This window comes from Oculina patagonica, chromosome 6, assembly GCF_052425735.1.
Source record: "Oculina patagonica isolate OP01 chromosome 6, crgOcupat, whole genome shotgun sequence".
Classification (NCBI taxonomy): Eukaryota; Metazoa; Cnidaria; class Anthozoa; order Scleractinia; family Oculinidae; genus Oculina; species Oculina patagonica.
The window spans coordinates 19,107,643-19,129,642 of NC_135763.1; the positions used below are offsets into that span (position 1 = coordinate 19,107,643).

At 38.7% G+C, this 22,000-nt stretch overlaps 2 protein-coding genes across 2 annotated transcripts; both read right to left on the reverse strand.

The window, feature by feature from the left end:
* Positions 1–370: 370 nt before the first annotated feature.
* Positions 371–6,814, reverse strand: LOC144657530 (uncharacterized). Its single transcript, XM_078517894.1, has 2 exons — positions 6,728–6,814; positions 371–2,344 (listed from the first exon to the last, which is right to left on the reverse strand). The coding sequence occupies exon 2, from the start codon at positions 2,223–2,225 to the stop codon at positions 1,692–1,694; it is 534 nt and encodes a 177-aa protein (XP_078374020.1). The 5' UTR covers positions 2,226–2,344; positions 6,728–6,814; the 3' UTR covers positions 371–1,691.
* Positions 6,815–7,708: 894 nt separating this feature from the next.
* LOC144656339 (uncharacterized) lies at positions 7,709–21,974 on the reverse strand. Its single transcript, XM_078516570.1, has 4 exons — positions 21,872–21,974; positions 17,244–18,356; positions 10,145–10,154; positions 7,709–10,053 (listed from the first exon to the last, which is right to left on the reverse strand). Exons 2-4 carry the CDS (start codon positions 18,245–18,247, stop codon positions 9,130–9,132), a joined length of 1,938 nt encoding a protein of 645 aa, XP_078372696.1. The 5' UTR covers positions 18,248–18,356; positions 21,872–21,974; the 3' UTR covers positions 7,709–9,129.
* Positions 21,975–22,000: the final 26 nt, after the last annotated feature.

Below are 22,000 nucleotides of genomic sequence, written 5' to 3' on the forward strand. Positions count from 1 at the left end.
ACTTTATCTAATCGTTTTGCAATACATTTCGTTGCCATTTTGTAGTCAATATTCAACAACGTGATTGGCCGCCAATTTTTGAGAAGGAGGGTGTCTTTATTCTTTTTAGGCAACAGAGAAATCACACCTCTCCTTTGCGAGATCGACATTTCACCTCTATGATAGGCTTCATTTAAACAGTCTATTAAAGGAGTTACCACGGATTCCCAGAAGCATAAGTAAAATTCTGTAGTCAGTCCATCTGAACCTAGGGTTTTGTTTTTCTCAAACGTTTTAAGAGCGGCTAAGCATTCTTCTTCATTTTATCGCTACTTTCTGTTTCTTGGGGGGGGGGGGGGGGGCGGTCGTTACTAACTTTAAAATACGATTCTTCTGCTACAGTGTTAAAAGATCTGTCGAACACCCCTGCAACTTGTAGCTTCAGTGGCGTATTGTGAATGTACTAAGCAGCATTCTTTATTCTGATTACTGTAGTTTACTTGTAAGTGATTACTGTTAAAAGCACAGCGCAGAGTCATTAGGTTACCGGGCCGTATTTTTCTAAGTTAGGAAAAAAAAAGAAAAAAAAATGTCCCTGGCAAAAGGGTTACCAATGATCCACCTTGCACAAGATGGCTTTTCACTCATTTTTCTTAAAAACAGCTGTGAACTGTTTATATGAGAATTTGCATTTGAGTTGGCTTGGGAGGACAGGGTGACAGTGGGTGGAGGGTCACTCGCTTTAAAGGCAGGGTGACCCTCGGGGGCGTGCCAACTTATTCCCATGCAAACACTTTGCCTCTTTTTAACTTAACTACCAGGGTCATACAGAGTATGCGTGGATCCGACAGGGCCATATTTTGGCTCGGTTGACAGGGACAACTTTCCTCATATAAACGCTAAGCAAAAGGTGGGGCGAGGGGGAGAGGGTTACCCTCTAACCAGGGACAAATATATCCTCCATATAAACAGGCCCTTGCCCGTGTGAACGAAATTCATGTCCTGCGTAAACAATCATCTCATCATTCCGAGGGATGCCAGGGATGGAATGCAATCAGTTTGAATAATCTTGAAAACTAAACGCGAACCTTTTCTGAACGAAACTGAAATAATTGACCTCTCAACAATAAACTATGTAGTGGAATCTTCGTACCGCTAAAATTGTGAACAATGTTTTCTTGGATTTCTAGTTTACAATTAATGGCACGACAGTTCAACATGACACAGTTCTCATATAAAACTGGGAAGGAATACAAAGGCCTAACCACTTTCCGTTTTGACTTGCATTTCGTTTCTGCATTACCTGATACGAACAAAAAACCGGCCACACGTACTGCGACTTTTTGAATACTGGCACACGTACAATGTGTTTTTCTGCATATAGTATTTGTGCATCACGGAAAGTAAGAAGTTCTTTTTTATCTTGAAACACTAGATAAATACGAAAAATGATGTATCTATGTCATTGAGTTTTGACAGGCTCGCTTCGCCGTTCTAAAAAAAATATTTTAAGTATGTTGTTACACGCGGAGTCAATAATGATGATTTTCTGGTGACGTGGAAAAGGCGTGAAATCCAAGACAATCGATTAACGATGGTAGATTTTACGTTATTTTTACATTGGGTGACTTCACACGCAGCCACTATTCAGATACGAATCTAAGCTTAATACCGCATATAATGTTGCCCTCGTTCTACCCCACCAGTTCTTCTTAATGTGTTGCACTGTGCCGTCGAAGATGATCTCTGCGAGTAAAACACTTGTTACACTGGTTACATTTAAAAGGCTTCTCTCCTGTGTGCGTCATTTCATGTCTTTGAAGATGAGCTTTTTGGCAAAAACGCATGTTACACTGGTTACATCTGAAAGGCTTCTCTCCTGTATGTGTTCGTCTATGTCTCGGAAGATCCCTTGAATAACGAAAACGCTTGTCACACTGGTTGCATGTGTAAGGCTTCTCACCCGTATGTGTTCTTTTGTGACTCTGGAGATCCCACGACAGACTAAACCTCTTGTCACACTGGTTGCATGCAAAAGGCCTCTCTCCAGTATGTATTACGTTGTGTCTTTTGAGAACTCCTAGTTCAGCAAATGACTTATCGCATTGGTCGCATGTATAAGGCTTCTCTCTGGTATGCATTCTTGTGTGTTTGTGGAGACTACCTTTAGAACTTAAATATTTGTCACATTGGTTACATTTAAAAGGTTTCTTCTCAGATCGTTCTCCACCTCCACCACTTGCCATAAGTATTTGATTTCCAAACTATCTTTCCTTTCTTTTAAATTACGTTTTCCTCGTGGAGCTCTTCCAGATATAAAACACGTTCATAGATCAGATTTCTGAGAAATCCAACTTTGCAAGACCTTTTGAGAGAAACAACAAAAACAGTTAATCAACATTTGTATAAAAAAAATTATAACATTTATTTAAGTGTCAATGTATTTAGCATGGCTGTGCTAATTTGGGACACTGTAAATAGATAAACAAATCAGTATTATAAATCAAACATACACTAGTTATAACAAAGCACGGATAATTTGAATTTGGGACCACCAAACACAAATCCATCTAGTGCAGGGAGGTGGATTTGGTTTGACTTTTTACTTTTAGATATCAAAAAAGCTTAAAATTAGTCAGAACACCCAGCCAGACTGGTCTCATTTGGGGGCTTAGTTTAAAGTTTTTGATAAGCATATTTTCCTCTTTTACAGGAAAGTTCCCTCCCTAGGGTTGTGGTAGAGTTTGAATTTCTGCAAACTGGTGATGGTGAAAATTAACAAGTAGAAGATTAAGACAATTTGGCTGTGAATGTAACAATGTACTAACATTTTCATATTTTTTTTTGGTACTTGGTTTGACCACTTTGACCAATTTGTCCTTCAGCAAGGATATCCAAGGATATAGTTTTTTGCTTTGTCATTTGCTCAGTGGCACAAAAAAGCTTGTTCTGTTCTACTGCAATACAGGTGTGACTCTCTTCTATTTAATTCCCATAGACAAATGGAGCAATATCATAACAACATTTTTGCAAATTTGTATTCAAGCCTATGCTGAAGATGCAATGATATAATTTAAGTGCCATATATAAACTGTTAGTACAATTTCCAAAGGTGAATTCAAGAATGGGAAATTCTGATTGGTTGAGAAGCTCATTTTTTTGATGCTACTAGGTGGTGAATATATGTTTATCTATTACATTGAGTGTGTATGTGTACTTTCTATTTATGAACGTTTAGCATTATTGTGAATATTTTTTGTAAAGTGATAGTATGTTAAAAGATTACTTCATGATCCATTGTAGCAGTTGTGCAGTGCTGCCATAAGTGTATCTTGTAAGCAACTATTTTCCTTTACTCAATTAGCCAATGTTTGCCGAAAACCATACCATTGGTTTTGTAAGTAGAGTATTAAAGTAGCATAAGTAATGTCTGTGCTGTATATTTTGTTATGTTATGACTCAGAGCTGTCATTAAGGACTGTATTAACTTACAACACCTGTTATCAATGGCTAACTTCACTCAATGTTATGGGTGAAGATGCTAATTGGTTTTATATTACACTTGCATACAGAGCAAATTGGTATGGGTGATAACTTCAAATATGCAGAGACTAATTGTTTTACCTTTGCTTTTGTTTTTCTTTATAAACTTTAATTACATAATTTTGATATTTGATTAATTTTTAAGTTACTTATTTATCTCTTTATTCTGAAAAGCCCATTTGGGACGAATAAAGTATGTATGCTTTAAAACTTGATGTGTATTGCCAGTAATCATTTGCATGAATTGTTTTTTGTACACAATTAATAAGGTATTTACCAAATACAGTCGAAGCTCTCTTAACGGACACTCTCGTAAGCGGACAGCTCTACTTACGGCCACCTTGTTAGAAACCCCGTTTTTACTCCCATACAAACTCTGTATTTTTACATTCTCGTAAGCGGACATTCCCGTAAGCGGCCGCGGACACTTTCCGAGATTACGACTTAGACTTTTTCTTTATTTTTAAGCTCCCGTAAGGGGACACCGCAAAGAAAATCATATAAAAAACCTCTGTATCTTGTATTTAAAATCAATCAACTTCACATCACCGTTCGTCATAATGATTTTTCTGTAATTACAGTACCATATTTTAGTGTTTGTTTGGTCGTCATCCACGTCCGATTACATTTCTAAACACCACCAACATGCATATTACCATTATGTTAGCTGGGCAAGTTCCCGTAAGCGGCCATCTATCCCCTACACCTCTAGTGGCGGCTTACAAGAACCATTCTCGTAAGCGGCCAGCTCCAGTAGTTGCGGACACTTTTTTCGCGTCCCGAGGATGTCCGCTTATGAGAGCTTCGACTGTACAAACTGTCACCACTGTTGTTGAGATTTTATTGGTTTGGGGGGTGGGGGAAGCTTAAGATATTTGACAAGTAATTGTAGATAAATTGCAGAGCAATATTATTTTACTGTTTTGGGGGTTTGAGAAAAACTAGAGAAAGGATCTCCCCGATTTCATTGTATTTAGGTTGGCATCTCTGTATAAATATTAAAGTGGAATTTCATAGCACCTTGTTTGCCATTCTATCACTTTTATATCCACAATAACATTATTATCGACCTTGTTCCTTTTATTACTGGCCTCTTTATATGCCAGTTGGTAGAGCACTGTTCTGCGGTAATGTTTGGGCCATATGCTCAAATCCCACTGAAGGAATGCTGGTCATAACGCTCCCATAACAAACACCCCCGACATTACACTGGCCTCTGGGAATTTTATGAGGAACATGCATGTTTGCTTCTATTTTAAAACCTTTGGTATGGCACGTTTTAAGAATGAGAAGTGTACAACCAGGTTTCTCTTTGAGGGAAGTTGTTTTCTTATTGAATAACTTATTTCCTATACTGTAAAATTCTGGTTATAAGCACCCCCCCCCCCCCTAGTTAATAGGCCTATCTACCTGGAAGCAAAATAAACATTCAGTTATGAGTCCTGCCAGATGTTAGCTCACCTCTGCTGGATGACAGCACTGCATGAACAGATCTAAATGTTGCTTTAGTTTGACTTTTTCAATTAAAAACATATTTTCATCAACACACGACATTACCCAAAAAATCACTGGACTAAAAATAACCCCCCAAAAAATCCCTTGTCAAATTACCACTAAATTGCCAGGGGGGGGGAGCAATAACATAACACAAAGAACGCTCGTTTTGTTTATTCATCATACGCCAAGGCACTTTAGTTCGTTTTTAATACCCCAAAAAATCCCCTATCTAAATCCCGGAATCGAAAATTTCAAACCCAAAAAAATCCTTCGATCATCCCTGTCATTAACAAGCCGGAGTACCCCCCCTCGTGTAATGTGCTGGCTACGACACATGCCCGCCATGCGCCGAAACAAGCACGCTTCACATGAATTATATACCTCGTTCTTTAATCCATGAGTTGAAACAAAAGCGCTTGGAAGCTATGAGAAACATCAAGAACACTGCGTACCGCGTGCTTTTAAGGAGGCGTTTTGTTGGTAGCATTTTGTCTTGGGGGCATTTAGCCTGCGTGGCCGGCGTTCAAACGCGAGGTGCGAGGAGAGAGCGCGAAGCGCGATCGGAGAAGAGGGAAGGGGAACGCCTGCCCGGCCTGACGCTATTGTTTTTTTCATACCGCCTCTAAAGTTCTTGTCATCTGCTTGCCCTCTGTTTTACGTCTGGCTGTCAAAATTATCCAATCTGATTGGTGCCGATTTTCGCGGGGAATAAAACCCTTCACCATTTGAATTGCCTATCTAATTCTTTTCTTCTTGTCTTCTTGTCAGAAATATGGAAAAACAAAATCTTTTCATGGTAGATGAGGTCAGATATATCTCCCTTGCACCCTTCAACTGCGGATTTGTTACAAAAGTTGCCGTTCTGAGACTGAGAGAACATTTATTTCAATCAAGCAGCGTTTCCGGTGTTGGAGTTTATGGCGTCGGATTGCAACTGGCCGTGACCCATACAACTTTATAATTCACAGCGTGTAGCGGTTACCGGCTGCTATAACTTGTTATAATTTTTTCGCAAATTTAGTAGTTTGATACTAAATCCTACAACGGCCGATTTCTTTCAAAGAATCAACCGCTTCGCAGAGAAATCGCTCATAACATTCGCCATTGGATTCCTCTGCATTGAATGAAAGTTGAGAACAGACCACAGCCATCAAATTAATCGATTGAATGACATACATCTGACTGATCAGAACAATCACGATTTTTGCGTCCAGAATCTGGACGTAAAAAACGACAAAAACAATAGCGTCAGGGCAGGCGTTCCCCTTCCCCCCTTCCCCGATCGCGCTTCGCGCTCTCTTCTCGCACCTCGCGCTTCGCGCTCGAACTCCCCTTCTCCTTCCCCTTTGAACGCCGGCCACGCAGGCTAGGGGGCATTTTGATTGGTCACCCACTGAAGCCCTCAGCTGGGATTTTTGCAAACACAACAGGAAGATGAGGATCAAATACTCGATCGGAAAATAATGTTAAGCTTGATAAAGTTCAATAATTTATCATTCGATAAGACCAGGTTTTCATTATCTTCCACTTAACCAACCAAAAATCAAAGAGAATAATAACAGTATCAACAAAAACTAAACGCCATGTTATCGATGCTAGTTTTCGTTAATTTTGTTCTACAGCAACTGGGTAGAAATCAAATTACGAAATGAAGTTAGGTAACTAAAGTAAGCGTTTAACTTGCTGTTGAATAGTTTCCCTACCTTACCTAAAGCAAATTAGTCAATAGTGAATCAAGCCGCAAAGGCCGCAAAGACTTCGAAGACTTCAACCAACTTCAAACGCGTATCCATCGGACTGTCCATCGTCGCCATGTTTTAAAACACTAGCGCCCAGGCACTCTCGACGTTCAGGAAACTGGACTGGACTTTTCTTGTGCCGATATGGAAGTTTGAAGACTAGTGAGATGATTTCCCTTTTCGTTGGGTCAGCTTTAAAGCAGCCAAAGTATGATTTGCCGAGGTATACTTCGAACTACTCCACGAAACTTTGATTACGCATTCTTATTTATAACCTACCCAAGAAATGGAATCGTCCTTGAAGATTTTCAATCCCTGTGACTTGTGTGAATTGAAATTTAAACACATTATAACTTTCACTAAGGGAATTTTTGACAGCGTAAACCGGCCCTTTTACAATGAAAATACTACAAATATCACACTTGGCTTAAATATGTTTTTTTTTTGTTTTCACGATGATTTTTAATTTAATCATAGTACTTTCAACCATTGAGTAGGGAGAAGATTCGTTGCTTGATCTTTCTTTCAGAAAGACGAGAGAAACGTGCTAGGGGAATGTCTAATACCTTGCTTTCGCCAACCAAATAATTTATTTATTTATTTTTTTTAATAATCAAGTATTTAAAACGAAATCAAAAGAAAAAAGCAAATCTGGTATTTTAATACAGAGCAAGTGTTTGCATGAGATTAAAAGCAGGAATCCTGGAACGCCCCTGTCACCTGCCTTTTGCTCACTTCGCCGCTTATCCCCAATACCGGGACTTGCTAACAACCATGGATTTTTATCGCAATTTTTTTTTTTTTTTTTTTGGGGGGGGGGGGGGGGGGTCGTTGCAAACTTTAAAACTCAACTAAGGGCGCCTTTCCATTTGTAAGAACTGGCCGGCCGAACACAATTCCGTTGTTAGGCAGATTTGTCCTGTTAAATCAATTAATACATAAATATTATACATTGTTATGGTGGATTTGTGGTAAGATCTTGCAGGAAAAGCTTATTTCATATTCAAAACCACCGGGTCGGTTGGCCAGTTCTGACAAATGAAAAGCGTCTTAAGGTTGTCAAACAGGCTTCTGTTACAGTATCTATAGGTCTATCGAACACCTCTGTAACTTGTAGCACAAGTGATGCCCTGTTAATGACAAATAGTAGCAGGGCCCAGCAACATCCTTTATTCTGATCAGTTGTAACTGTTACAAGCACAGCACATAGTCATTATTTTGCCAAGTTACCCTTGTGAATGGAATAATCATCTCTTGCTTAAATAATCACCTCGTTAACCTAAGGAATGTCAAGGATGGAATGTAATCAGCTTATATAACCTTGGGAACTGAACTAAAAGCGAATCTTTTTTCTGAACAAAACTGAAATTACCCTTTCAACAATATAATATACAATGTAATAAAGGTTGCGCATGACCCTTGCTATCATTTGAATATAGCACACGTTGTTGTAAACATTGACTCGGAAGATCTTCGCGAGGAACATAAACTTGGTGTATTTTATTGTGTTATGAAAGAAGCGGATTTTGAAATTTCCTTTTCAAAAAGAAAATGGCACGATTCAAAGTTTAGATTTCACATTTTTACTCTCTTAGAAACAAATAACTTCCAACCGTTTTTGATTACTAGAATTTCGTTTCTGTCATAACACAAAAGAGTCAATATAGAGTTATGTAGTAATTTAATTTGGTGTGCTATTCTAGCTGGACAGAAAATCGCATTATCCGCTGTTAAACTTTTAAGGGCTTGTAACATCACAGTATACGGTCATCTCTTAGTAAATGGACAATGATGTAGTTCCATCATCCCCTAATATCCTTGATAAATTTAGCGGATTCGAGTTAAAAATGTAGCGAATTAAAAAAAGCTTTACACGAAAGCACTCCGTCAAGTAATTTGGCTAATGAATTTATAAATGAGCAAGGATCCTGCGAGACCAATTTTTGCGCCACCTAAAACCTTAACGGCGTAAATCGGTAAAATGTTTTGGTTTTTGTTAGATTCCTAGCTTGCAATGACTCGCTCAACAGGAATTTAAAACGACAAATGACAGAATTCTCATCCTAAAGGGGTAAAATATAAAGATCAAACTACTGACTTGTCTTGTCTATCGTTCTGCAAAACCTGATACGAGTAAAAAAACTATTACACTTATTGCGACTTTTAAATACTTAAAGAAATAAAATGTGCTCCCCATTCTACGTGCAGCCTTTCTGCCATAAAGTTTCAATCTCGTTATGTTTACACAGTAAAAGGTTATTTATCTGAAACGACTAAATAAAGACGAACATCAATGTCAACATGTGGTTGACAGACGTAATTTCTTCTCCGTTCTAGAAATATTTTTAACGTTTCATAACGATGGTGGATTTTACGTTATGTTTACATCGGGCGACTTCGTAATCGATACGCAGCCACTATTCAAATAAGACTTAAAACTAGAGACTGCACATAATTTTTGCCCTCGTTCTTCCCCCGCCCGGTCTTTTATGTGTGTTGCACTGTGCCGTTGGAGATTATCCATGCGAGTTAAACACTTGTTACACTGGTTACATTTAAAAGGCTTCTCTCCTGTGTGGGTGCGGTGTAGATGACTTTGAAGGTAGCGTTTCTGACTAAAACATTTGCCACATTGATGACATTTAAAAGGCTTCTCTTCTGTGTGGGTGAGTTGATGAGTTTGAAGATGGTTTTTCTGGCCAAAACATTTGCCACATTGATTACATTTAAAAGGCCTCTCCCCTGTGTGCGTGCGTTGATGATTTTGAAGATGGCTTTTCTGACCAAAACATTTGCCACATTCTTCACATTTGAAAGGCTTCTCTCCTGTGTGCGTCATTTCATGTCTTTTAAGATGAGCTTTTTTGCCAAAACTCATGTTACACTGGTTACATCTGAAAGGCTTCTCTCCTGTATGGGTTCGTCTATGTCTCGGAAGATCCCTTGAATAACGAAAACGCTTGTCACACTGGTTGCATGTGTAGGGCTTCTCACCCGTATGCGTTCTTATGTGACTTTGGAGATCCCACGACAGACTAAACCTTCTGTCGCACTGGTTGCACGCAAAAGGCTTCTCTCCAGTATGTATTAAGTTATGTCTCTTGAGAGTTCCCGAGTCACTAAATGACTTGCCACACTGATTGCACGTATACGGCTTCTCTCCGGTATGTGTTCTGATGTGGCTGTGGAGACTACCTTTAGAACTTAAATATTTGTCACATTGGTTACATTTAAAAGGTTTCTTCTCAGATCGTTCTCCACCTCCACCACTTGCCATAAGTATTTGATTTCCAAACTATCTTTCCTTTCTTTTAAATCACGTTTTTCTCGTGGAGCTCTTCCAGATATAAAACACGTTCACAGATCAGATTTCTGAGAAATCCAACCTTGCAAGACCTTTTGGGGGAAACAACAAAAACAGTTAATCGACCTTTGCAACATGTGGAGGACAACGAACAGACCAAAGCTGGTAGTTCCCAAATGAGTACATGAAGGTGGACAACAGAAACACTTATCGACACCTATCAATTGCAAAGGCTACCATTTTCTATTGAAGGTATATGAAAGGGTTAACTTTCCTATCCAAAAAACGGATTGGACTTCAGGACTGAGCCTCCATCAGTTCATGATGCAATATTCATCACGCTAGGTGGTGAATATATATTTATCTATTACATTGAGTGTGTATGTGTTCTTTCTATTTATGAACATTTAGCATTTAATATTGTGAATATTATTATTGTAAAGTGATAGTAGGTAAAAATATTACTACATGATCCGTTGTAGAAGTTGTGCAGTACTGCCATAAGTGTATCTTGTATTATGAAAAAGTATTAAAGTAGCACAAGTAATGTCTGTGCTGTATATTTTGTTATGTTATGACTCAGGGCTGCCATTAAGGGCTGTAACTTACAACACCAGTTATGGCTAATTTCACTCAATGTTATGGGTAGAGATGCTAATTGGTTTTATATTACACTTGCAATAGCATACAGAGCAAATTGGTATGGGTGATAACTTCAATGCAGTCACTGCTTTAAAACTTGATGTGCATTGCCAGTAATCATTTGAATGAAGTGTTTTTTGTACACAATTAATTTGGAATTTACCAGATACAAACTGTCACCACTGTTCTTGAGATTTGTTTTGGTTTGGGGGGGGGGGGTGGTGGGGTGTTAGAAGATTAAGGATATTTGACAAGTAATTGTAGATAAATTGCAGAGCAATATTATTTTACTGTTTTGGGGGTTTGAGAAAAACTAGGGGAAGGACCTTCTCCCATATTTCATTACGCCTCTTTATATGCCAGTTGGTAGAGCACTGTTCTGCGGTAATGTTTGGGCCATATGTTCAAATCCCACTGAAGGAATGCTGGTCATAACGCTCCCATAACAAACACCCCCGACATAACACCGGCCTCTGGGAATTTTACGAGTAATATGTTTGCTTCTATTACCCATAGGGCCCCCTTAAAACCTTGGTATGGCATGTTTTAAGAATGAGAAGTATACAACCAGGTTTCTCTTCGAGGTAAGTTGTTTTCTTAAGTGAATTATAATAAGTTATTTCCTATGCCGTAAAATTTTGGTTATAAGCATCGCCTCCCCCGCTTATAAGCCCCCCTGGTTAATAGGCCCATCTACCTGAAAACAAAAATATACATCCGGTTATGAGTCCTGCTGGATATAAGCCCACCTCTGCTGGATGACAGCACTGAACAGATCTAAATATTGTTTTAATACGACTTTTTCCATTTTACACAACCTCAATTTATGTATTACCAGTAGTCAATACGAAGGTTCAACAACCCCCCCCCCCCAGGCAACCCCCCTGGGTATTTGAAGCCCATTATCAGTGATCAAATGCCCCCACCACCGGGAAAAATTAATAATTAAACTGATAACTGTTTTATCTGTGTATAGCTTCTTATGCTTGTTAAATCCTGTCTTCACGCAGGCTTTTATAAATTCACCATGCATTTTTTCCTCTATTGTATAGGTAGTTAATATATATACAAGATAACCGATACATAGAAGATAATCGATCTCCGCATTTACTAGGACAGGTATGACCAGATATTAAGTCCGCGTTCAAATTCCCCACCCCCTGTGGTCGGATCAAATTCCCCACCCCCGGGAAGACTTTGACCTTTGACTATTGAATTCCCTCCCCTCCCCCCCCCGGGAGGCAAAGGCGTCAAATGCCCGCGGTATGCGGGGGGGGGGGGAGTTGAATCTTAGATTTCACTGATACATTACATCTAATCGCATTTAACTGCATCTGGAACAAAAACTCGATCGCAAAGTGTTTAGCTTGATTAAGTTCAATAATTTATCATTCGATTAGACCAGGTCTTGATTATCTTCCATTATAATATAGATAGGAGTCTATGCGCGCTCTGCTAAAAACCTATGTTTTATCAGAGTTTAATATACAATCTTCGTTCACTGTCCAAAATCCATGCGCGCAATTGGTTAAAATAGATCACGTGATTTTGCTTTACCTGTCGTCAGCAAACCCCGACAGTGCAGTATTGACAATAATGCACAAAAATTGTGCATTATTGAAAATGTCTTCAGCTTCGAAGCTTACAGAAGTGGAAGAAAAATATATGTCCTCAAATTATCAACGATCCAATACCAAACAAAATCGAAGAGGATAACAACTTGAAGTGCTTTCATGTTCAAAGGTGAATTGTAGCTCAATAAACATTTTTGTGTGCGATTGACTTGCTTGTTGCTTGATTGAAAAAGCCATCGACTTGCTTTGAACAAGCTTTTCGCTGACTGTATTTAACAATGACCACAGCTGATAAGCGACTTTATGAACCGGCCATTTTAAGCTTTATTTCTGTACGGCTTATTTGTGATTCTTATAATTGCGGGCCCAAGAGAGGCCCGCAACCCTAATCTTGACAGTGACCAGCGGATTGCGTATTACGCGTGCGCGCCACGTTTATAAAGGCTATCTGCAAACCGGAAGTTGAAAATTTTGTTCTTCCACTAAGAATGATCAGAATGCAAAAAATGTGTCAATCACGACAGTTTGTCGTAACACCAGAAGAGAAAAATCTTGTCTTCAAGAGCAGTAAGAATGCGAAAAATCAACAGTTTGTCACATTAGATCGAGGCTTCTGTCTTGCAGACAGTACGTTTTGCAGACGTTGTTTAATAGGTGTTGCTTTTGAGAAGATCTGCTGTGATTGTATCACAGATAAACTACGGCAAAGCGAAAAATTTTAACAACGGTTATTCTCGAGAAATTCCTTATAACACTGACAACAAAGCGAGTTTGCCGACAGAGGAAAATCACATCTCAATTCACACCGCGTGCTTGACTACACTTCGCAATAGGAAACGATAAAAGACATTCGTGACTTGAGCGTGACGCGTTACTCCACAGGGGGCCCAGACAAACTGTTTGTGTATGGCCTGTGCACATTTACATTTTTATAGAGAATGTATGGAATTTACTGAATGGTTTGTAGGATTGCGTATAATGGTGCAAAATATATCAAATTTGTGCTGAATAAATGTTAAGTTTCCTACCATTTGTGTAGTGTCGTTCTTTTGGCTCGAAATGGCGAATTTAAGTCGATTGAAGGGTATTGTACTTTCGCTGTTTACTATATACATCTAATTATATGGAAAGGGTGGAAACTCCAACAGCTCCAAAGTAGAACACTTCCAGCGCCGAGCCGATTTTCGACCTGATAATCAACTCGCGCAATTGGCATCACTCCCTATACTATTGAGTATTGGTTTTGCCTTTGCCTCCCTATCCACGAAACAAAATCTTGAACGACCATTGTTCAGTTGTATCCAATCACAAAGAGGCTGGGGAATAGCGTTTCCCTTCGGCACCACAAATTGGTGCTACGCATTCGGACGGCTTAAAAATTTTGGATACCCGTTTTTGTTTGAGGGATTGTTCCTGACCGTTTGGATAAATTTTCGATAAAATGATACGATAAGATTCGTCAAGCCTTCCTCTTTTCTGGTGCGTAGTTTGAAAGTTGTGCGATGGGATTATCAGGTCGAAAATCGGCTCGGCGCTGGAAGTGTTCTACTTTGGAGCTGTTGGAGTTTCCACCCTTTCCACATAATTAGATGTATAGTAAACAGCGAAAGTACAATACCCTTCAATCGACTTAAATTCGCCATTTCGAGCCAAAAGAACGACACTACACAAATGGTAGGAAACTTAACATTTATTCAGCACAAATTTGTTAATGTTTTGCACCATAGACCCTTTGCATAAATGGCACCCAAATTTAAATAACAATACATGTACATCCTTAGCCTCGTGTGGATGTTTTTTAACAAAGGATTTTTACGTGAACGTGAGGCTAAGGATGTATTTATTGTTATTCAAATGCGGGCGCCATTTATGCAAAGGGTCTATTACACGCAATTCTACAAACCATTCAGTAAATTCCATACATTCTCTATAAAAATGTAAATGTGCACAGTCGATACACAAACAGTTTGTCTGGGCGCCCTGTGGGTACTCGACCTTACTCGGAATAATTTTCTTTTGTCCAGTGATTTATCGACACTGTCTGAAAAATTATTACGAGAACCATTCTCGTAAGCGGCCAGCTCCAGTTACGGACACTTTTTTCGCGTCCCGAGGGTATCCGTTTACGAGAGCTTCGACTGTAAATCAACAAAAACTAAACGACTAAACGCCATGTTTACCAAAAGCAAATTGCCGCTAAACTACAGAATACAGGGCCACTTATTTGCATGTCATTGAATAAGAATAGCATCTACTGTGTTATGCCTCGTTTTATAAAGCGTTCCGACACGGTGGACCGAAGTGGCCCTGCATTCTGTAGTTGCCCAAGTGCTTTTAGTTTTCGTTAATTTTCTACAGCAACTGGGCAGAAATAGAATTATTAGTTATGTAACTAAAGTAAGCGTTCAACTTGCTGTTGAATAGTTTCCCTACCTTAACTAAAGCAAATTAGTCAATAAATCAAGCCGCAAAGACTTCGAAGACTTCAACCAACTGCAAACGGTCGCTCGTCGCCATGTTTTAAAACACTAGCGTCCAGGCTATTCTCGACGTTCAGGAAACTGGACTGGACTTTTCTTGTGCCGATATGGAAGTAAGGAAACTAGTGAAATGATTTCCCATTTCGTTGGGTCAGCTTTTAAGCAGCCAGAGTTTGATTGGCTGAGGTATACTTTCAAACTACTCCACGTAACTTTGATTACGCATTCTTATTTATAACTTATCTAAGAAATGGAATCGTCCTTGAAGATTTTTATGATCTCTGTGACTTGTGTGAATTACAAGGTAAATTGAAGTTCAAACACATAACTTTCACCAAGGGAATTTTGACAGTGTAAACCGGCCCTTTTACAATGAAAATACTACAAATATCACACTTGGATTAAATTTGTTTTTGTTTTCACGATAATTATTAATTTAATCATAGTATTTTCAACCATTGAGTACTGAGGGAGAAGATTCGTTGCTTGATCTTTCTTTCAGAAAGGCGAGAGAAACATACTAGGGAAATGTTTAATACCTTGCTTTCGCCAACCAAATAATATAGTATTTGAAACGAAATCCAAAGAAAAAAAGCAAATCTGATATTTTAATACAGAGCAAGTGTTTGCATGAGATTAAAAGCCGGAATCCAGGGAACGCCCCTGTCACCTGCTTTTTGCTCACTTCGCCGCTTATCCCCAATACTGGGCCTTGCTAACACTGAACCATGGATTTTTATCGCCATTTTTTTTTTTTTTTTTTTTTTTTGGGGGGGGGGGGGGGGGGGGGGTCGTTGAAAACTTTAAAACTCCCGAGGTCAACTAAGGGTGCTTTCCATTTGTAAGAACTGGCCGGTCGGACACAATTCCTTTGTTAGTCAGATTTGTCCTGTTAAATCAGTCAATACATAAATATTATACATTGTTATGGTGGATTTTGGGGAAGATCTTGCAGGAAAAGCCCATTTCATATTCAAAAACACCGGGTCGGTTGGCCAGTTCTGACAAATGAAAAGCGTCTTAAGGTTGTCAAACAGGCTTCTGTTACAGTATCTATAGGTCTATCGAACACCTCTGTAACTTGTAGCACCCTACATGTTAATGGCAAATCGTAGCAGGGCCCAGCAACATCCTTTATTCTGATTAGTTTGCAACTGTTACAAGCACAGCACAGAGTCATTATTTTGACAAGTTACCCTTGTGAATGCGAATAATCATCTCTTGCTTAAATTATCACCTCGTTAACCTAAGGAATGTCAGGGATGGAATGTAACCAGCTTATATAATCTTGGAAACTGAACTAAACGCGAATCTTTTTTCTGAACAAAACTAAAATTAACCTTTCAACAAAAAATATACAATTTAATTAAAATCGCGCATGACCCTTGCAATCATTTGAATATAGCACACGATGTTGTAAACATTGACTCGGAAGCTCTTCGGAAGCCTCAAAACCTAAAATGTTCTATCCAAGTTTTCTCAGCCGATAAATAATTTCAAGAGCTGATTCGCATGGAACATGGTGATTTTATTGTGTTATGACAGAAGCGTGATTTTATTGTGGTGATTTTTATTGTGGTGATTTTATTGTGTCATGGTGATTTTATTGTGTTATGACAGAAGCGAATTTTGAAATTTCCTTTAAAAAAAAAATAGCACGGTTCAAAGTTTAGATTTCACATTTTTACTCTCTTAGAGGCAAAAAACGTCCAGCCGTTATTGAATACTAAAATTTCGTTTCTGTCATAATACAAAAGAGTGAATGTTTATTACTAGGTTATATAGTTATTGTGCTATTCTAGCTTGATAGGACACAATTATCGTCATCTCTTAGTAAAACGTCAATTATGATGTAATTCCATCATCCTATAATATCATTGATGAATTTTAGCGGAATCGATGCTCAAAATGCAGCGAATTATAAAGCTTTACAAGATAGTACTCCGTCAAGTAATTTGGCTGGTGAATTTATTAATGAGCAAGGCTCCTGTGCGACCCAAAACCTTCATACGGCGTAAATCGGTAAAACCTTTTGTTTTTGTTAGATTCCTGGTTTGTAATGAATCGCTCAACAGGAATTCAACACGACAGATGACACAAATCTCATACTAAAAGGGTAAAATATAGAGACCTAGCCACTAGCAACTACTGACTTGTCTTGTCTATCGTTCTGCATAACCTGATACGAGTAAAAAAACTACCACACTTTTTGCGACTTGTAGAAGTAAAACGTGCACTCCATTCTACGTGCAGCCTTTCTGCCAGAAAGTTTCAATCTCTAATTTGGTAAAGTGGAATTTTAGCATTTCGCTGATTTTTCAGTTAAAAGTATTTATCTGGAAAGACAAGATAAGGACGGACATCGATGTCAACATGCGGTTGACAGGCATGATTATATCTCCGTTCTAAAAATATTTTTTAAGGTTTCTTACGGTGTCAATGATGATGGCCGATTAACGATGATGGATATTACGTTATCAGTTACACTGCATCGGGCGACATCGTAATCGATACGCAGTCACTATTCAAAAAAGACTTTAAACTAGAGACTGCACATAATTTTTGCCCTCGTTCTACCCCCGCCCGGTCTTCTATGTGTGTTGCACTGTGCCGTTGGAGATTATCCATGCGAGTTAAACACTTGTTACACTGGTTACATTTAAAAGGTTTCTCTCCTGTGTGGGTGCGGTGTTGATGATTTTGAAGGTAGCGTTTCTGACCAAAACATTTGCCACATTGATGGCATTTGAATGGCTTCTCTCCTGTATGGGTGAGTTGATGATTTTGAAGATGGCATTTCTGACCAAAACATTTGCCACATTGATGACATTTAAAAGGCCTCTCCCCTGTGTGCGTGCGTTGATGATTTTGAAGATGGCATTTCTGACCAAAACATTTGCCACATTGTTTACATTCAAAAGGCTTCTCTCCTGTGTGCGTAATTTCATGTTGTTTTAGTTGCTCTTTTTGACAAAAACTCTTGTTACACTTGTTGCATGTAAAAGGCCTCTCTCCAGAATGTGTTTGTTCATGTCTGCAAAGAGCTCCTTTCTGACGAAAACACTTGTCACACTGTCTACATTTGAAAGGCTTCTCTCCTGTATGTGTTCGTCTATGTCTCTGAAGATTCCTTGAATAACTAAAACGTTTATCGCACTGGTTGCATGTGTAGGGCTTCTCACCCGTATGTGTCCTTTTGTGACTCTGGAGATCCCACAATAGAGTAAACCTCCTGTCGCACTGGTTGCATGCAAAAGGCCTCTCTCCAGTATGTATTAAGTTATGTCTCTTGAGAGTTCCCGAGTCACTTAATGACTTGCCACACTGATCGCATGTATAAGGCTTCTCTCTGTCGGTATGTGTTCTGACGTGGTTGTGGAGACTTCTTTTAGAACTTAAACACTTGTTACATTGGTCACACTGAAAAGGCTTTTGCCCTCTTTGCGGCAATGCATCTATCCGTTGTTCTCCATCTTCACCACTTTCCATAGCACCTGATTTAAAAAAAACTATCTGTCCTTTCTTTTAAATTATCCTTTCCTGGAAGAGCTGAAAATTCTTGCAACAAAGTTCACAGAAAATTCCAATTGTGTAAGACCTTTGGAGAAAAAAAAACAGATAGTCAACTTTTGAAACATTGTGAAGTTACAATGGGCAATGAGCAAACACAGCTGGTAGTTTCCATGTTTTCATGCAGGTTGGCAGCAGAAACACATATCATCTCTAAGGGTTGCCATTTTCTATCGAAGGTAACCGTATATGAAAGGCCAAAGGGTTAGCTATTTCTGTCAAAAATATTAAAAACAGTCAGTGAGGGTTTGAACTTTAGGGCAGATCCTCTCCACATAAAATATTTTTAAGTAGCCTGAACCTGGGCAGAATACACTCCATTTATTTGAAAACACTTGTAAAATATATAACTTACTCGCCTGTGGCTTTTGTTTTCTAAATTTATCTTGTGCTTTCAAATCCCCGCCGTGTTTTATGACAGTATGACATGTAGTCTCCTTTGCAGCAGCCTGTTGGGATGTCACACAACGCTCCCCCTTCATTGGGATGGCGTTGTGTTACCTCCCAAATAGCAGCTGCGAAGGAGACTACATAACATGTGGCTTTATGGCTTTTTTTAACTGAATATTTACAAACGCTAATACGGGTAAGTGCAAATAAGTGGCCCTACAATGTCTGATTTTCAAATTTGATTCTAAGACAAATAAAAATGAAACCGTTTAAATTTCTTCATAGATAAAAGCATAATTTTGATGACAATGACTTTTCTGTCATTTAAGTTAATACAATTAATTTTATTATTTGTGTGTCTGTTTACTTTTGGTAAGGTTAATTTTGCATACAAGCCTAGTGGCCCGTCAGGCTGGAGCTTATCCTTGTTTCAGTAGCATGAAGTGACTACAGCTGTAGGAGTATTTCTACTCCGGCCCCCTGTCTGGGATGCTAGTCCATCGCAGCATTAGCCTTTAGCATTAAATCACTGCTCTCCATTTATACACCTGATTGGAGGAAGGCACAATGATCCCAGATTCTCTTTCAACAAAACAAACCAATTTTTTGTTTTGTAACACAACACCTCCATATGCCACCAAGCGTCAGAGTCACGTTTCGCGCATAAATCATAATTTTCAAAAGAGTAGTATGATAAACTCCTCTCATTGTGAGCTTGGGCTGTCTGTGATCAAACGATTTGTGTTCGACTGGGTAAGTAAAGTAGTAAGTACTTTATTTAAACACATGTCACCAATGAGCCTGGGGCTCGTTTAAAAGTAAACGTGTATTCTAAAAATTACAATGTAAAAAATTTAAATATGATTATCTATTCAATAAAAATACAAAAATTAGACTATAAAGACTGGACTATAAAAATTTAAAAACTACGTAGACAATAAAATTTAAAAATGTAAACCAATCGATACCTCGGTGGTCAGGTTAACATTGTTCAGTAAATTTTTAAAAATTCTAAGAGAGGACGAGCCCTCAGCTCTTATATTGTCAGGTAGGTTGTTCCATAAACGTAAAGTTATGTAGCGATAAGATTTATGCAAAAACTTTGATTTAAAGGTAGGCTGATTAAGGGTTTTGATTGGGTTTGATTGCCAAACGTTAGATTGGATACCTTGGGAGATATATAAATAAGCTTAGTAGAACATTGCATGAGAGTAACATGTGGGCATGCGTTCCAAACCTAAAGTCCTGAACTGTTTTCTAGGCTGCAGAACAGGCGGTTTATTTTTTTTTGCGAAGCGCGACCCCACGAGCGCGAAGCGCGAGGAAAAAATAAACCGCCTGTAGCCAGACCATTGTTCATCACTCATGCTCTACCGCCCACTTTTTTGATTGACATAAAAGACTGAGAAAGGACCAATCAAAGAACGCTTAAATTTATTAGCGCGAAACAGGTCTCAAGTATTAGTACACTGGGAAAACAGTTGGTCGTCTCGTTTGACACCTCTAAATCTGTAATTTGCCACATGTTTCGCTTAAGTTCAGTTTGTTTTGGTTCATTTCTATTTGTTAAATTTTCGCTCTGGAAGGACAAGGTCTGACAAATATTCTGTAAAAATGCAGATTACTTAAAAAAATGCAAAACAAATCTACAAATTTTTCGCAATTTGAAATAACATCGTTTGTTTTATATTTTCAAAAATTCGGCTGAAAACCATCCATCTTTATTGACTGCTAACATTTGATGTATATACACGATCTTTTTAACTTTTGCACACAAGATTAAGGCGACATCAGCCTCAAAACTGGCTGGTGCTGGGTTATTATAAGTATCACATTTTTATTTTTATGCGACGGTCAAGTCAGACGCATAACACAACAGTTTTCAAAGGCAAAAAAAAGATGTCGCTCGTTCAGGAAATCTACGGAGTGGATTTTCCTGTAAGTTGTTGTGAGTAAACTTCAACTGTTTTGCAGCGTTTTGGAGTAATTGCAAAAAAATTAACCGTGGCATTTTAAAAATAATCGCATTTTATTAAAAACAAAGGCTTCCGAAAATCGCTCATAACTTAAACAAATCGCGTTTGATCGCTATAAAACTTATCATTTGATATATGTTAAGGATTTTTCTTTCAGATTCTCAAAAATCTAAGCAATCGCGTCAGGTTTTCAAGTCTTAAAACGTGCTTAAAAAAGGGAACTGTCAGCCTCATAAATACCCGCAGGCCACCTTAATATCACGTGGCTTAAAGCAGCCAATCACCAAAAACCGTTCGTCAGGTGAACGGTTGGAAGAGCATAAACAATGGTGTGTCTACAGGCGGTTTATTTTTCCTTCGCGCTTCGCGCTTCGCGCTCGCCCTTGCGTGACCCGCTAAATAAAAACCTAGCACTTTGCGCTTCGACCCGCAAATAAACCGCCTGTTCTGCAGGCTACTGTTTTCAGACTTCTTTGCAATTGCTTGTGTTGCAACACAGGCGGCCCAGGCTCTCTCGTTAATTATTTGTTAATTATTTGCAACGGTCGTTGTCGGTTCGACTCAAGCAATCAAAAAAATATGCTCCATAAATTGACGAATTTGAGATCTTTCGTTCCTAAATTACAATAAACTGTAAGATCGCACTTACCTATAATTTGTTGTTTGTCTGGTTTTGTGTGATTTTGAAGGGTTTTGGGACGTTTATCAGCGGCAAGCGAGGAATAAACGTCCCAAAACCCCTCAAAATCCCACAAAAACAGACAAACAACAATAGATAAGTGATCTTTATATTTATATGGCTTACAGTTTATTGTAATTTAGGAACGAAAGATCTCAAATTCGTCCATTTTTGGAGCATATATTATTTTTCGATCGTTTGAGTCGAACCGACAACGGCCGAACGTGGCTCTTTCTAGGTATAAGCATGTCCCCAAATTGGGTATATCCGTATATAAGCTGTATAGACATTATAGAACCCATAGATCCTCACTTTTATAAGCTTACATTCAGCAGAGCATTCAGTCATATTCAACTGGAACAGGAATTCAATCGCAGGGCATTGTTTTTCTTAGTTTTGGTTTTTCTCCAGTGCCCCGTCATAATTTGGAGAATACTGGGCAGAAAACGGATCACAAAATGAATCAAGATTATTATAATAAGTGCTCAACGCACATACCTTGTCTGTAGCAAATTAGTCAAAAAATCAAGCCGCCGACTTCGAAAGCTTGCATGACCATGACTCAACTAGGCTCGATTTCCGGTATGTACTTTATGTATCCCTTATTATAGTGTATACAGATATTGT